Genomic DNA, 18,013 nt, shown 5'->3' on the forward strand with positions numbered 1-18,013 from the left:
ATCAGAGTAATGCATCTAGCATGACTACATTACAGTATCTGTCACGGAACGTCAAAATAAAGACACGGAGGCTGAAAAATCACTGTCGCTCACAGAAAGCATGTCTGCGAGACACATGCTTCATGCTTTGTGTGGGAGACTCACTGAGCCACGATAAAAAAATAAAGACTTCCCAGCACTGGCCGCTGAAGCGTGAGAGGCTGTGGGGTTACTATGGCAACAGTGCTGGCAATCCATGTTTTGTTGCCCTGTTTCACAGCTATCATGCCAAGAGTATGTCAGCGTGTGTTATCAGAGGATGACAAACACTCTGATTCTTCAGAAATATTAAATGCACATGAAGCAGAGGTGAGCTCAGATTATGAGTCCTTTATGGTTGAGTGAACAGATGTTCTGTAGTAATATTTGGAAACATTAAACAGACTAAACTGATGCAAACTGTGTGTAGAGTTGATTTGTGATTGTTTTAATCTTCATGTAGAACAGGAACCATGCGGTGGAACGGCTTATAAATGACTTACAATTGGTCACCTGTCAGTTGCTAAGAAAACTCAGGTGTTGCTAGATAGCTGACTAAATTACTAAATTAAACTGAATTACTAATTACTAAACTAAATTGGTTTGGGGTATGTATGTATGTATTTATTTAGTTATTTATATTTGCTATTATGTCTATACTGTAAAAATACATCTTTATGATTTTTGTTCTAAATTGTAAATAAAACATACTGTAGATTATTGGAGTATGTTTTACAATCAAATGCTATTTCAGTCTTTCTATTTAAAACTTTTATGTTCAATTTAGTGTTACACTCTTAAAAATAAAGGTGCTTAAAAGGTTCTTCACAGCGATGCCACAGAAGAACCATTTTTGGTTCCACAAAGAACCATTCAGTCAAAGGTTCTTTAAAGAACCATCTCTTTCTTACCTTTTTATACTCTGAAGAACCTTCTTTCGCCACAAAGAAGCTTTTGTGAAACTGAAAGGTTCTTCAGATGTTAAAGGTTCTTTATGAAACCATTTAGACAAAAAAGGTTCTTAATCTATGGCATCGTGAAGCACCTTCATTTTTAAGAGTGTACTTGAAGTTTCTTTGTAATTATTTGTGAAATTTACTAGCAATTTATGAATGAAATTTTTTTCTACCATTTTGTTCAGTGCTCTATTAAAGTATTTTATTAATATTTTGAAATAACTTTTATTTATATATTTTCATTTTAGTTTAAATTATAGTAATTTTATGTGCTTTTTATATGTGAATGTTTAAGTTTTTAATATTTATATGAGTTATATTTAGTTTCTAATATTTATTTTATTTTATTTATTATATTATATCTATATTCTCTGTAAAATTGCTTTGGAATGATATTTACTGTGAAAAGGGCAATACAAATACATTGGAATTGAAAATTCTTCAGATTTATGCATCTCATTTTCTTCTAACATTGGGTGGAAAAAAATCTTCTGTGAGCTGTACAAAATAAATATTTTCTAGATAATATTCTAATAATTTCCTTTGGATCCAGTATTGTGACAATATAACATTATTTTTTCAATTTTGGAACATATTGTCTTTATGTTTAATATTTTATCACTATACAGTAAATTGGCCTTTAATACAAATGAGATGATGATTTGTTAAAACTTGATTTTCTCTTACTCTTTTTGAAGTCTCTTTTCCTCAATATGTGTTTTTCAGAGACTTACTAGTGTCCATGACATCCCTGACTTTGACACAGACTCTCTTAATGATTGTGATTGAGTTGTGAATCAGATCTAATTATGACACAGCATATGTGCTGATGGGAGTGACTCACCCTTTTACTGCCTTTAAAAAATACTTCTTGAATTGAATCAGGGATACATGAAGCCACTGGACATAATGAATTCAATTCTTCTTTCATTCTCTGCCTGCACTGTTGCTAAAACCCGTGTCTCCCAGAGCCAATTACAGCCACATACTGTGCTCTCTTCAAAGCTGAAGCCTGTTTTTGTCCTAATGATGATGAGCCGAGGGTCTTACAGGTTTCTCTAGGAATAAATGACTTTTGACTTACTATCCGTTATTCTCAGATTCACAGTTTCTCAGAAATCTCACTTGTGTAAACACTATTTTTAAATGTTCTCATTTGAAGTTATTCCATGAAACATTTCTGTGCAAAACAACTCAGTTATATACAGCACATTTAAAACATAAGTTTTAAATAATCTAGGAATAATTAAAAAAAATTTAAATAATATTTAATGATAATATTTTTGATAATCAGTTCCAAATTCTTGAACAGTTTTCTTGTGGATTAAAGCAAACATGGTTATGATGTCGAATTTCAATCATAGAGATGCATTAGTGTGAATCAAATTAACCTTCTGTTCGATCAAATGCAATTAAAAACTCTTCTGCTCATAAATTACTCAAACTCTGACATCTATAATGATGTTCAGCTTGGATTTTGAAAGACTTTTTGTTTTGGCTTCATTGCTTTTACCCTTTCAAAAACACTGAGATGGTATATCATATCACAATATCATGGTATTTTGATATATGTACCATGATAGTAGTTGACTACCATATTCATATACTATGATAATTATATGGTACTGTCAAGTATTCCACATAATCATGACATTTCCATCATGATAGTTTAAAAAATGGCATGTCTAAGCCTTTTCCAGTGATTGCTACTTTATATTAAAGGAATAGTTCACCCAAAAATTAAAATAAGCTTGAAATTTAGAGATGTAGATTAATTTGTTGCTTCATCAAAACAGATTTGGAGAAATTTAGCATTACATCACTTGCTCACTAATGGACCCTCTGCAGTGAATGGGTGCCGTCAGAATGAGAGTCCAAACAGCTGATAAAAACATCACAATAATCCACAAGTAATCCACACCACTCCAGTCCATCAATTAACATCTTATGAAGAGAAAAGTTGCGTGTTTGTAAGAAACAAATTCATCAAGACCATTTTAAATAGTTGCTTCCTGCTAAAGTACACGTCCTCTTTTCATAATATTGCTTCAGTAAAAATGTTATCTCGTCTGAATCAAGAGCGAAATATGCACAAAATAAGCACTGTTTACAAGTGAAAACAGTCCAAAACAGTTTTAAACAAATATGTCAGTACTGTGGATTACTTGTGGATTATTGTGATGTTTTTATCAGCTGTTTGGACTCTCATTCTGACGGCACCCATTCACTGCAGAGGATCTATTGCTGAGCAAATGATGTAATGCTACATTTCTCCAAATCTGTTCAGATGAAGAAACAAACTCATCTACATCTTGGATGACCTTAGGGTGTCAATTTTCATTTTGGGTAAACTATTCCTTTAAGAATAATAAATGTTTTAAATTAAAAGAGATGTCACACACTTTAATACCTTTGTCTGCAGCAAAATTAATTGAATAACCTTTTAAGTCAGTCTATTAGATGACTTCGCAAGATTTTAATCACAAAGAGCCCACCAAAATATATATACCCATACTGCAAACTTAATTAGTATACACTCACATTAGTTATTAAAGTTTAGTGTGTAACTCATGCCATTGTGTTTTTGCTATTTGAATGATGAATGGTGTGCTGTTACTTTTCCAAGAAATTTAAAATCTCATAGGGTTACACTGAGACACATCTAAGCACAAAATATCATAAACACATCATCTCAGAAAATGTGGAAAAAACATCTAGGTGGTGATTAAAATTCAAAATACTAATCAATGTGTTTCAAGAAACCAGTTAAATGTGATGGAAATCATCCAGTCCCCATTCAGTTTTATTGCCATAGAGCAATGATGCATGAAATCTAATACAAGAGTGATCGTCTTGGCTTTAGTGCACCAAAGAAACTGCATTTCAGCTCATCTCAAACCAACAGTATTATCTGTTATGTATATTGCTGAATATGCCAACTCTGAGATGGTTTTTCCTATTATTTTCAGCCAAACAGTTTTGCCAAGTCAAGATGCTGTAAGCAAGCACACAATCTCCTGCGGCTTGGTGTCACGTTGGAGCCTAGTTAGTTCAAACTGGCTCATTTGCAAATATCTGACATTACTATTGGATCATTGACATTTTTACTATTTTAAAAGAAGCACAGAGGTGAGCAAACAATCTGTAGAGTGGGCGGAGAGCGTGCAACCCTCTCAGAAGCAAATGGGAAAATGATGATTTTTAATCACAATAGCAATCTAGTCATTGTGCGCTGTTGTTGGAAATGCATCAAGGAGAATTAATGATAAGACAGGAGCATCGTTCTCAAGCCTCCTACGGATCACTGCCAACACAAGCGGTGCACTAACTAGGACAACTTCCCTTCTCAGCACACATTTCCATAGCAACCATTGTGGAACTTTCAGATAAACATGGTCCCAAAGCGAAATCAGTCTTTTACTGTAATTAGTGGCATGATGCCTTGCAACGAGGCAGAATTTAACCTTTACTTCAGTTTTTGATTGTGAACGATATAAGTAAATAGCAAGTCTCTAAGGAGCAAAAATGTACATGTAAGACCCTTTTAAGTTGTTAAAAACAAATTCACTCGATGATTTATTTTATTTTGAAGTAAAAGAAATAAGAAATAAAAGGCAGTCATTTGGGTGTATTGACACTAAAATTGGCTACATGAAACATGAATCCATAAATATCTGTGATCTGTCCCGTTTTAATGTTAGTAATTCGACTGTTGTTTTTTTTTATAGACAATATTCATGTGAGCTTCATATATAAATTACAATATTTAAAAATATATATTATGACAAGTAATTAGTGGCATGATGCCTTGCAACGAAGCAGAATTTAACCTTTACATCAGTATCTGATATATGGCAGTTAAGTAAACAACAAGTCTCCAAGGAGCAAAAATGTAAGACCCTTTTAAGTTGTTCAGGAAACAATTTACTCACCCTCATGTTGCTAAACCCATGATTTTCTTTCTCCTGAAGAAGGTGAAGAAGGAGAATTTTTATCCTGGCCATTCATGATGCTGTTAAGATCTGAAATAATAATAAAAAGGTAGGCCCACAGCTTAAAAGCACCATAAATTGTACGCTATATTCCAAGTCTTTTTATGTGATACGATTGCTTTAAGTCGATATTCACAGAAAAACGTACTCTTCAGCAAAGCTCCAAGATGGAGGACAAAGTCATGCGAACTACAAAAATGGCTGAAAGCATTTGATACAAAAACTCAAGTGATGGCGAAACACTATTGTAAAAGACGTTTTTCAGCATAGTGTACACTGTAGCCATCTAGTGGTCAAAATGAGTTGCAAAACTGCTGGTTTTGTTTCTGGTTCTTCATTAAACTGATAATTTCTTTTATTTTGAAATAAAAGTTGTCAAAGTCGTTTGGGTGTATTGACACTAAAATACCTACATGAAACATTAATCCATAAATAGGCCTGTGATCTGTCCGTTTTAATGCTTAAGTCCTTTGACTGTTAGTTATAGACAATATTCAAGTGAGCTTCATATATAAATTACAATATTTAATCATGTTTAACTTTCACATTTCACATGTTTCAACGCCTCAAGTAAATCACGTGATTTGCGTGAGGCGTTGAACGTAAAAGATCACGTGGTACGAGAAAATCAAGCGCATCAATAATGTCAAATATGTTGTTTTTTGACATAGGCTAATTAACACAAAATGTCATATTGCTTCATAAGACTTGGAATATTGCACGCATGTATTTTCTAGTGTTTTATTTCCATTTTGGAGCTTAACCGCCCAAGTCATCGATTCTTATTAGCTATATGGAAAAGAAGACAATTCAAACTGGTTTGGAACAGCATAAAGGTGAGTAAATGCTTTTGCATTTTGGTGAATTATCACTTTAAAGATGCATTCTGTTGTCCTTATTCGAATAGTGACACGCAGTTAGCAAAACACAACAACAAAAGATTTCATCCGAACCACGTGGCTCTTGAGAGCGATATCATTCAGAGCTTCCACTCGCCAGCTTAAGTGGGGAATAATAAAACACATGGCTTTGATGCAAAGCTGTATTATTTGCATAGAGAAAAGGCGCCAATTGGGGCTTTTGCTCACATCGCTGCTCCAGGACAACACTGAGCACATCTGTTGCCATGGCAGCCAGCTGTACCTGTGTGTCCAGAGTGGACAGAATAGTGAAGGAGAATATTCTTAGAGAATAGGATTCACGCACTGCTCTGCATCATCTGCTGGAGCTCTAATGAGATGCCAACACAAAAGAACACTTTTGTTTTCTTGTTTTTGTCCCCAAATGTGTTCATTTTCTGTAGTTCTTCAATAGGCCTGTGAGATGCACTGCATTATAATTGTTTAATTAAAGATGCTTTAATTGTGTTTGTTGACACCCCAAGATTGATTTTGGAAATGTGATTTTTATATGATTCACTATCAGTAGTAGTAGCCTAGTATTAAGCTGAATTAGTCATTAATCTGAATATTAAAGGATACATTCCTTAACATTAACAGAGTGTTATTCACTTCACCTGTCAGTGGTCATAATGTTATGCCTGATCGGTGTATGAATAAATAATAACATATATAAAAAAAACAGTAAATATTTTTATATTAAAGAAAATTAATATTTTTGCAGTTCCTTTTGGTGACTAGCGGCACAAAAATTATATTAGATCTAATATCCTGATTAATGACTAATAGGCCCACTATACTAGATAAAAGTTTTTTTTAACCATGGGGACAGATTACAGATAAAATAATAACATATTTATTAAACTTGTTTTTTTAAATATTTATAATTACTTTTGAAGTTCCTTTTAAGAAAATACACTCTTAATCTTCCTTTTAAATCTTTGTTGTGCTTGAAAATATTTACAGAAAATCCTATTAAAATAATAGATAATAATAATACATTTGTAATAATAATCCAATATAATGCATCACACAGACACGTCTCTTTTCACTGTAAATTATGAGTAGATCATTTTAACAATATGTACATAATTTGTATAATTTTAATAATATTTTAAAATGTCATTTTAATCTAATTTGACCATAAATTCAGATAATCCAATAAAATGTGAAATAAAATTAATATGCATTAAAATTACACTTTTTTCCCCCCAATATATGCTAAGGTAACTTAAAGTTGTCAATTAAAAGATTTTGCTATGGCTTTCTTGTATTCTTTTTCCATTTAAATCGCTAACATTTTACAGAAATTGTACAGTAATTGTAATGCGCACAACAACATATTCACAGACCTAAGTATCGTCTCTGATTTTCTCTGACTGATTTATTCGGTGCTGTTCAGTGAAAAGCAAAAATGTGTTTACAAGTAAATCATTTCAGCAGCATAATGTGTTATGAGGGCATGTTCAGAGAAGGAACATCACATTCTTTCTCCTCTTGCACTCAGCAGTTTAAAATAAAAATGAAAGTGAAAAAAAGCTGAACTCAGTTTGTAAAGTCGTTCTAGTGCTTTCTAAGTACGTTCAGCTCACTTGTGACGTTAGAGAGAGTTCAGTAATGTGGGAGAGAGAGCAGATACTGCACAGCCTTTCAAAGCAACACAAAGACACTGAGTTTTTTTACTTTCTTCATCGATTTCTTCGCTATTTCCCTTGCAGCCTCATGTTTTCTATAAACCGCTCATTTGAGCAGCTCTGCGTCATTTCCTTTGAGAAAATAGGGTGGAAATGTTGTAATTGAGTTAGTAAACCCAGTTCTCATGTTGTCCAAATGGTGCCATTGAAGCTTTTAAGCGTAAAGAGAGAATGAACTGTTGTGACTTTTCTCTCACCTGATTACCTGCTCATCCGGGGGGTCCTAATGAGCTGCTATAGGGAAGAACTACAGGTTGCTTTCAGTAGAATCTGGACTTAGTGGCTCAACAAACTCAGTTCTGAGTAAATAATCTGGTATTAAGTTTGTAGGTTTGATTGGTTGGCCATTGTGGTGAGGATAAATCTGAATGTCGAATCTGAATGTTTCTATAGGAATTAGAAAACATTTACAAATTTATGTTTTAGATTAAAAGTGGAAATGTAACATTTTTCATCACCGTTAAAAAGTTTGGGATAAGTGTGAGCATTTATTTGATCACAAATACAGTAAATATTCTGAAATATTATTACAATTTAAAATAAATATATTCTGTTTTAATATGTTTTAAAATGTAATTTATTCCTGTCATTACTCCAGTCTTCAGTGTCACATGATCCTTCAGAAATGTTTCTAATTTGCTGATTTGTGGCTCAAGAATTTCTTATTTCTAATTATTATCAATGTGGAAAACAGCTGAGTTGCTCAATATTCTTGTGGAAACCGTGATACGTTTTTCTTCAGGGTTATCTGATGAATTCTAAGGAATAGAATTTATTTGAAATTGAAATCTTTTGCTGTATTTACTGTCACTTTTGATCAGTTTAATGCGTCCTTGCTGAATGAAAGTATTCATTTCTTAAAAAAAAAAAAAAACTTTCTGACCTCAAACTTTTAAATGGTAGTATACATTAATTAAAATGTGATTTATTTCAGCTGTAAAGCTCATCATCATCATCATCATCATCATCTTTTAAAGGGGTCATATGATGTTGCTAAAACATTATAACATTATTTGGTGTATTTGGTGTAATGAAATGTGTTTATGTGGTTTAAGGTTAAAAAAACACATTATTTTCCACATACTAATTTTCCACAACATTGTCGATTTTTACAAAGCTCATCGGTCTGAAAAGCGAGGTGTGCTCTGATTGGCCAGCTATCCAGTGCGTTGTGATTGGCCGAATACCTCAAGCGTGTGACGGAAATGTTACGCCCCTACCATACTGTGATGCCGTGTCCCGGCCGGAGCGACGAGACAAAAACATTAAAACCCATTACAAACGAGGCATTTGTTGCATCCAGTGGGGACATAATTACGGATTATAATGATTTATACTGTCTTTTTACGCGTTGCGTTGCATCGCGCCGCGTAAACATAAAACCAGATCTTCTTTATGCACCAAGCGCTTGTAACACTCCAAAGAGAAAGGAAAAATTGAAATCACATTATATGACCCCTTTAAGCATTTTTTTTTTTAGCCAGACAAACTTTTAGTTATGAAATATGTGTGTAATTCCTGTAGGTGTAGCTTATTGAATTCTTTACCAGGTTACCAGGTTTACATGCTTTATATGATCCTGATAGTAGTTGAAACTCTAACGCTAACATAGTTTAAATCTCAAAGTTATCTTTAGAAACTGGGTAGTTTAACATCTACTTTAGTGCAGTGTCTGGCTTTAATATGCTTTTATTGCAAAAGCAATCATTGTAGACACTTTTTTTGTGTGTGCTCATTTTAGGGTCAATATTTGATTTGTTAAACTATTTTACACTGATTTATTTATTAACTTGTATTGAACATAGAATATACCTTTTAAGAGACTGAAGCACATGCTTCGGGTTAAACAACTGAAATGCATTTCTCGTTACTGACCCGACAACTTTTATATCCGAACAGGCCTGTTTTAATAAGAAAGCATTTGTTTTAGAAAAGCTCCACCTTATAATTGATAAAAGAGGAAATCAAGGCCGAAGCTTCATCTTCAACAAAGAGAAGAAATTTTACATAGTGTACAATGAGGGTGGTGGAGTTCTGTTATATAATCACATTTTATTGGTGATACATTTCATTGCAAATATAGCCGTTTAACAGTAAGTGCAACATACACAATATTCAAGAGTCTGAGGTTTGTCATTCAGAGCAACATTACTGTAAATATATTAGTAATTCACTGCCACAGAAGGAGGCGTTTGTGCCTGTCTCATGCAAAACAAAAAAGCAGTTAAAAAAGCCCTGAAACATATATGAGGCTGGCCTGGAAAACTTCACATTACTCGGGTGAACGGAAACACAAGTCAACTGGCATATTTTGGCACAGAAGTGATCAAAATCCATTTAGCTGAAAGCTGTGACAACCACGTTTGAAAGTGCTACGACTATAACTCGAATAAGCATTTTTTTTTCTTTCTCAGAAATAGCTCTTTGATATAAAAATAAGCTTTTGAACTCAGGCTAAGCAGGCAGTTTGCAGCCACATCAAAAAATTACAATATGCAACATGAAAAAAAATGGATTTAAAAAAAAGTAGTCTTTCCTCTCTCATCCTATAAAAGACATTTGCTCAGTCTGTCGTCCCTGCAAAAGAACCAAAAATGTATCCAAGAGATCATAATGCATAATTAGGATATTTAAAGTGAAAAACACTTTCATTGTGCACAAAAAGATACGGAGAAACCAAGTGCTCAGTCTCACAGCAAAATAAAGAACGAAAGTTGCCAGATTTGTGCTTGTGATATCAATGCATTCCTCTCACAATATAAACTGAATCTGGACCACTACAGACCAACTCCACATGTATTAAACAACATAGGACTTGTTTGTCCAGTGTAGGATGTCACTTTATAAGAAGGGATATGAAACATGCCCTTAAAGAGAGAAAGCAGACAGACCTCCGCTTCCTCCTTTTGGATGCCCGCAGCAGGACGTTCTCCTCGCCTGCTGCCGCACCGTGTAATTCAACCCATACTAAGAGGGACTGCAAAGTGCTTTCGATGCAGAATGCACAGAACCCACGATTTCCTGCAGCTTTAACAACGTTCTTGTGCGTTACACTCCCGCCGATGACTTCTCTGCCGTGTTGTTCAGGACTTCATCAATTCTGTCGTCTTCTATGACAACTGAAAGAGAAATCACAAGGGGCACTGGGGTCAAACGTGACGCCCTTGAAGAAATGACAAGACTTTAGGACAAGAATATGACAGTCAGGCTTTGCAGACTGCAAAAAATAAATCAAATAAATGTAAAAAAAATGTAATAAATGGATGAAACTGACTAATGTAAGAATGAACATGATACTGATGTATGAAACAGAATGACATGCTATAATTCATTTATTTTAAATATACATTTTCTAATTCTACGACCATTGTTCAGTGTGTTGTTTGGTATGACCTGATAATACTGGACTAACATTAAATATAATATTTCTACTTTTAACATTTTAAAAACTTTTAATTGAACTGCATAAAGTGACATGGTGATTAAAAATGGCTAAGAATCCATAGCTTTATTGATTTATTGTTTGTTTGTTTATCTGTGAAATAAAAACAATATAAAAGTCAAATAAAATTTAAAGAAGGAAATAAAATAAAATTAAATATAAAAAAAACAGCTTAGATTGTAGTTTCGTTTTTTTTTTTGCACCGGCGAATATGTGAAATTTCACTGATGATTTCACTGATATAAACTAGCCCTGAAGCTAGTTTATATATATATATATATATATATATATATAACTTTATCAGTAAATAATGAGTTACATTTCAGTCCCTTTCACAAAAATATTATGTATTTTTTGTTCTTTTTAGAAAATTCTGAAAAAAGTGTTATCGAAATTACAGTTACAGCACCTAAAATGCTATATATGTCTATACTTAGCTATATATGTCTATACTTTTACGAAAAAAAAAGTTTCGATTAGTCAATTAGCCATCTTTTAACTAGAAAACTAAACAATTTGCCATGAGATGAAAACTCGTATGAATACAAGCAGGCAAAAGTAAACAAGCAAACGCATCACGCTGACATCATCACGTGATGCCATAAATTAGCATATTTAAGGCACGGCATCATATCAAAGGTAATGGTGAAAAGAAGGCATTAGTTCGACTCATTAATTAGGTATTTTTTTTTAGTTTGCTGAATATGACAACATTAATATATGTTTTAAGACTAGAAAACCAACTCCTAGTTTTATTTCACCAACGAAACAACGAAAGTAAGTGGTTTTCCCACCTCTCTTGCTGCGTCCGATCTGTCCGAGTTTCGGAGCTCGTTTGTTCTGCCCAGAACTGAAGAAGTTACCGCTGTTGTTCTGCAGACGACAGGTGAGGGATATCTGCTCTTCATCTCCATCGTCGCCATAATGAGAGATGTTCTCTTCGTAAGGGAGCACTTCTGACATGATCCCGGTCACAATAATCGATGAAGAGATACGGGAAGAATCGATAACTAACGCGCGAGGGCTCTGTAGACGAACGGCGAGCGAGAACCTCACTGTCACGATCAGATGCAGCTGTATTTTACCTTCATACTACGGGAGTCACTCTCACTTTTCCTGTCGTTACTTACAGGCGATGAGCAGGAGTCGCTCGGAAAAACTGATGTAGATGCAAAACAGGAGCGCGATGCAAAAACACACACGCAGATCCTCAGAGAGCAGAGAGACGTCACTCCATCCCCCTCCTCCACCTCACTCTGCTGCCTGCAGCACTTGGGTGCTGTGGTTTAGTGGTTAAACATATCCACAAGGATGTGGGTTTGAATCCCACTGGGGTTGATTCGTGACTTACCACCACTGCCACCCAGAAGCTTGTTGCATTCGTGTCTTTGCACATAGGAACTGTGGCTTAGTGGTGAACGATGGGGTTGACTTAGGGTAGATTCATGCTGTGTCATCATTTTTCTTGAGTAAGTAACCATTTAGAACATGCGTATGGGTGACATGGGTTTAGGTTGTGGGATCGAATCCCACAGTAGTTCACCCAAAAATGAAAATGTGCTCACCCTCATGCAGGGCCAGGCCCGGATTGGCTAATTGTGAGCACCGGGAGGCCGATGACATTTTTTTGTAGGACATTAAAATTCTTTTTAGAATAATTGTACATAAATAGGTGAAGCAAAACAATTGTGATTATTTCTGAGAACTTTTTAACTGCAGGCCTACATTATGGTACATCACAAATATTTGGAACATCCCTTATTCTGTCCCTTATTTTCTTTTCATATTTTCTACAAGAATACAAGAATTCTTGAAGAATAAGATTTAAAAAAATCACAATGGTCCCTTATTTTCCATTTCTGAAGTTAATTGGCAACCCTAATAATGACATAATTATGAGTTGATAATTATGTTGATAACATAATGATCAACATTAGCTATGAACTTGTACTTTGCATAATGACAATAAAGTTGAATCTAATCTAATCTAATCTTTTGACTCCCCTGACAGGTTTTTTTGACCTTACTCAAAAAAAAAAAGTCATTGTTGGAGATATGCGAGCAAAAAATAATAGATAAAAAAATGGATAATAGAAAGCGCAAAGGCGGAACTGAAAAGGCCAGTACAAAAAACAAACAAACAAAGTGGGCCGGTCTAAGGCATGAAACCCCAGGGCTGAAAATGAGTCCCACTCCGGCCCTGTGCAGGACCATCCAAGATGTAGATGAGTTTGTTTCCTTATCTGAACAGATTTGGAGAAATGTAGCATTAGATCACTTGCTCACTAATGGGTCCTCTGGAGTGAATGGGTGCCGTCAGAATGAGAGTCCAAACAGCTGATAAAAACATCACAATAATCCAGAAAACAATATTATGGAAGGAGGACTTGTATTTTAGCCACAACACACAGCTTTTCACTTTACAAGATGTTAATTGGTGGACTGGAGTGGTGTGGATTACTTGTGGATTATTGTGATGTTTTTATCAGCTGTTTGGACTCTCATTCTGATGGCACCCATTCACTGCAGAGCATCCATTGGTGAGCAAGTGATGTAATGCTAAATTTGTTCCAATGAAGAAACAAACTAATCTACATCTTGGACTAGCCTGAGGTCGAGTAAAGTTTCATAATATGAACTATTCCTTGAAATTCATAATCTAATCTCAATTGTGCCTTTAAGCAAAACTCATATAGACAGGTAATATAGCTACTGTGAAATATAAAAAAAGGCTACTGTGTTCACCAGAACTTTAGCATAAAAATACAATGATGATGTGTTTTTACAGGATTACAGGAATTAATATATTAATTGAGCTATTAAAATCTTAGCTATTAAAATTGATACAAAACATTTTTTTAAACAGTGTACAATAAAATCACAAATTATACATTCAAAGTATATGTTTTATGTACATATAAGCTATACAGTTAACCAGTTTATGTTTTCACTGTAACATTTTTTCATAGTTTTTAATTAAAAAAAACTTGATTTCTTCTGTAACACTTTTATTAAAAACATCACCTACCGTTATATAATACTAATGTTAATTCAAAGTCATATTCATAATAATATTCTGTTATATTGTAGGCCTATAATATTAATTTATTTTATGGCTATAGACTACAATCTGGACTTAAATCATTAGTGGCTTATTAGTGATTTATATGATTTCATCTGTAGTTATTACTCGAGCTAGAGAGGTTTTGAAGATTTCTGGTGGTTTTAATAGTTTAAGGCATTATGTTGATGGTTATCTCAGTACTAACCAACCCATAGTGATCCTCCAAGATTAAAGTGTGATGGTAAAGACAGAAAGGTATTTAGCTCCATCTATTGGTCATATACAATAGTACTATTTTTTCATGTGCAATTAATGCAAACTAGAGAAATGTGCATGTTCTTTAATTGTTTACATGTTTTATAATATTGTTTGTTAAATATACATAGCTAATATAATATATTTAGACAGTCCCATTTAACAAAGATTGTAGCAAAGAAAATAACATCCCCCAACACTTCATAACCAGCAGCCTCTAGTTCTAATTAATATCTTTAGAGATGAGACTGGTTTGAACTCTGACAGACTGCATTATCCTGAACAGCTCCTGTATATGTCTGAACTTCCTAACTCTTCTCCTTGGTTTCCTGTGCAGCCTGTAGAGGAAGATGGAGCAGACGGTCAGACCGAACATCACTTTCAAGAGCCTCCAGAACCACAGGTCACTCTCCTGCTTCTTCAGGATGGAGTAAAGAGTGAGGAAGTGCTGTATGTCCGGAGGTGGAGCACAAACCAGGTTGCTGTCTTGCACCATCTTGCCTACACCAGTCAAGCTGGCAAAATGCATCATTTTGAAAGAATTATTTTCCAGATGTTCAAGCTGTCAAAAGCCATATGGCAGCAACAAACAAGCAGAGCAAAAAGAAGCAATTTACTACAAAATTGGAACATTTTTCAAATGCAATTATATCGCTGTAGTATTCATATATAGACCAGGACCATATTTACACTGCTATTCAACATTTTGGGGTCAGTACGATTTTTTTTATTGTCTTTCAGTCTCTCATCCTCACCAAGGCTGCATTTATTTGATTAAGCAGTAATATTGTGAAATATTATTACAATTTAAAACAACTGTTTTCTATTTGAATATATTTTAAAACATAATTTTTTCCTGTGATGCAAAGCTGAATTTTCAGCATCATTACTCCAGTCTTTAGTGTCACATGATCCTTCAGAAATCATTCTGATATGCTGATGTGCTGCTCAAAAAACATTTATTATAATTATCAATGTTAAAAACAATATCTTTTTGGAAACCGTGATATATTTTTAAAATAAAAATTGAAATAGAATTCTTTTGTAACACATATATATATATATATATATATATATTTAAAAAAAAATCTTAATTCAAGTATTTTACTACACTTCAGTATGTGATTCTTATTAAGTAGGGGTCATTTTTTAGGATTCTATACTTAACCCAAGTCTCTGAGAACCTGACACCTTGTACTTCTGGAGACTCCAGGTAGATTGCAGTTCTGGAAAATGGTGGCGCTGGAGACTAAATGGTTCCTGGTGATTTCACACCTAATTCTTCACCTTAATTCCTAATTCTTTTGCAGTTAACATGCATAACATTCCAAATCATTTGTTTTCAGATCTTTTCCACATTCTCAATGTAGCTCGTGTTGTATCTGCCAAAACACATGCTTTTGAGATGATCTGACTGTAATTTCCTAATGTTGTAGCAACAGAAAGCACAAAATGAACTATTTATTGATATGCAGACACAAGCTAGTGGGTAACCCATCACAGCGCCTAGCAGCTTGTATATATGGAACCTAAAGAGTCTATATCTAGAAAGCTGGATCTTAATTCAAATATTCATTTGTATGAGCAAACCTATCCACTTCATTGTAATGTTTTAACATCAAGTCGGTTTGGAGCAACAGCAGGAGGGAAGAGCACAGAGAAGTAGAGAGAAAAATTATAATTTTGTATTATGTTCTAATGTTATTTTAGTTTTATTATTTTAAATAATAAAACTAAAGGCATTTTTTCTATATATATATATATATATATATATATTTAAAAAAAAATCTTAATTGTTACTTTTCTTTATTTTAATGCATCCCTGCTGAATAAAATTATTAATTAAAATCTTACTGACCCTAATCTTTTGAATGGTAGTGTACCTAGTAGTATTTTCATTATGAACTAAATCACTATTATCATCATCATTATACTTTCAAATGATCTTATTTGCTTTAATTGTTCCGTTACATGAGAGTGAGATCACTGCTACATTTCAGTGATGGCTTGTGTTTTGCATTGAAGGAAGTGAATGACTTCCTTGTGTGTGATTGGGAAAAATATAACTGTGGAAAACTGTGAAAACTTTATTTAAGTAATTAATAGGTAATATATCTTCTATTTACTCTGCACAAAACAACTCACAACTTGTTGAGCATAGCAAAAAGAGTGCTATGCAAACATTTCTGGACAATTTGCATCACGCTCGATATGAACAGTTTTAGTGTGACAACTGGTTGCCAATTGTCTACTGATTTTTTCCCCTTTTGTTCTGATCCATGGCTTTTTATCTGGTTGATAAGTCAGGCACAATACCGTATTGCACTTATATGTATTACACATTTATATATTCATATCACAAACATCCAGTCAGTAACTGAAGCCTGTTTAGTAAACTTAAAGTTAAATGATTCTGCGTACCATACAAGCTATTCATAATAATTAATAATTACATATATTAATACTTTTAAGTCATAATTTTATACATATTTCGAACATTTACCAGACGTCTGTTGTGCGATTCACCTTCTTCTCTTTCAGGACTCTTTCACAGTTGTCGACAAAAAAAAGGCTGTTTAAGGCTGTTAAGAAAACATCTGGAGACTGTACGAGTACAATTCTGAAGAAAATGTGCAGTTGTTGCGACGGCATTGGGTGAGAGATACTGCATTTGCTTCTTTTGTCGTCTAAAATGACTGATGTTTTAGGATGTGCTTCCTCTCCATCCGCATTAATACACATCACCTGCGTGCCGCTGCTCCACCCCTTTCACTTTGTTTTTGTCCAGTGTACCTTAGTGATTAAAGATATGGTTATATAACTGAACGGTGGTAGGTTTGAACTCCAAAAAAATGAGCTACCACCTTCATTTTGGCCCTTCAAGATTAATTAGGAAACATTTAGTTTATATATTTCTAAATATTTAGTGGTAAAATTTTGGCTGTACAGACTTTTGGTACTGTGCAGACTTTTAATACGTCATTGTGTCCTTTCCAAATCAAGTATATATTAGTTATTCTTCTGGTAGAAAGAAAAGTTGCTCTAACATTTACACAGCTGCTTCATGGAAATGAAGCATCAATTATTTGCAAATTCAGATTACATCACATGAACTGATCCACTACAGAACAGAAGTTCTTTATTATTTTCAGTCCATTGTAATATTTTTTTGTCAATTATGCGTAACTAATATCAAACATATTGAAGAACAAAGAACAAAATGATTTGGTTTAACTTTCCCTGGCATTTAGAGATTTAATAATTCAGATTAAAACTTCAGATGAGAAATTTGAATGTATGGAAGAAAAAAAAAACACCCACAGTCCTTTCAAGCTCTTACAAAAAACAAACAAAATAAAAATAATGAAAGGGCACCACAAAACATCAAGTTAACGTCTTAAAATGAGCAAATAAATTAGGGCTGTGCGATATTGAAGAAAAATGCGATATGCGATAACTCGTTAAATAATGCGATATTCGATATGCGATACGATAATGCTTAAAGTGCAACATGCTCAGATGAAACAGTTTTACTCCGCTGTTGCTGAGTCAGTTCTGTGAACTTCTATAACTATCTTGTGTCATATATGGTTATTTGTATGCATGTATGTATGTATGTACCAAGATACATATATATATATATATATATATATATATATATATATTTATATATTTATATATATATTTTTGTGT

At 33.8% G+C, this 18,013-nt stretch overlaps 1 protein-coding gene across 1 annotated transcript; it reads right to left on the minus strand.

The window, feature by feature from the left end:
• Positions 1-9,599: 9,599 nt before the first annotated feature.
• LOC107664141 (calcium/calmodulin-dependent protein kinase II inhibitor 2-like) lies at positions 9,600-12,352 on the minus strand. The gene is made up of 2 exons (XM_016454600.1): positions 11,796-12,352; positions 9,600-10,678 (listed from the first exon to the last, which is right to left on the minus strand). The coding sequence occupies exons 1-2, from the start codon at positions 11,962-11,964 to the stop codon at positions 10,608-10,610; spliced, it is 240 nt and encodes a 79-aa protein (XP_016310086.1). The 5' UTR covers positions 11,965-12,352; the 3' UTR covers positions 9,600-10,607.
• Between the last annotated feature and the right edge of the window lie 5,661 nt (positions 12,353-18,013).

Source organism: Sinocyclocheilus anshuiensis, unplaced genomic scaffold (genome assembly GCF_001515605.1).
Source record: "Sinocyclocheilus anshuiensis isolate Anshui unplaced genomic scaffold, SAMN03320099.WGS_v1.1 scaffold67, whole genome shotgun sequence".
Lineage (NCBI taxonomy): Eukaryota > Metazoa > Chordata > Actinopteri > Cypriniformes > Cyprinidae > Sinocyclocheilus > Sinocyclocheilus anshuiensis.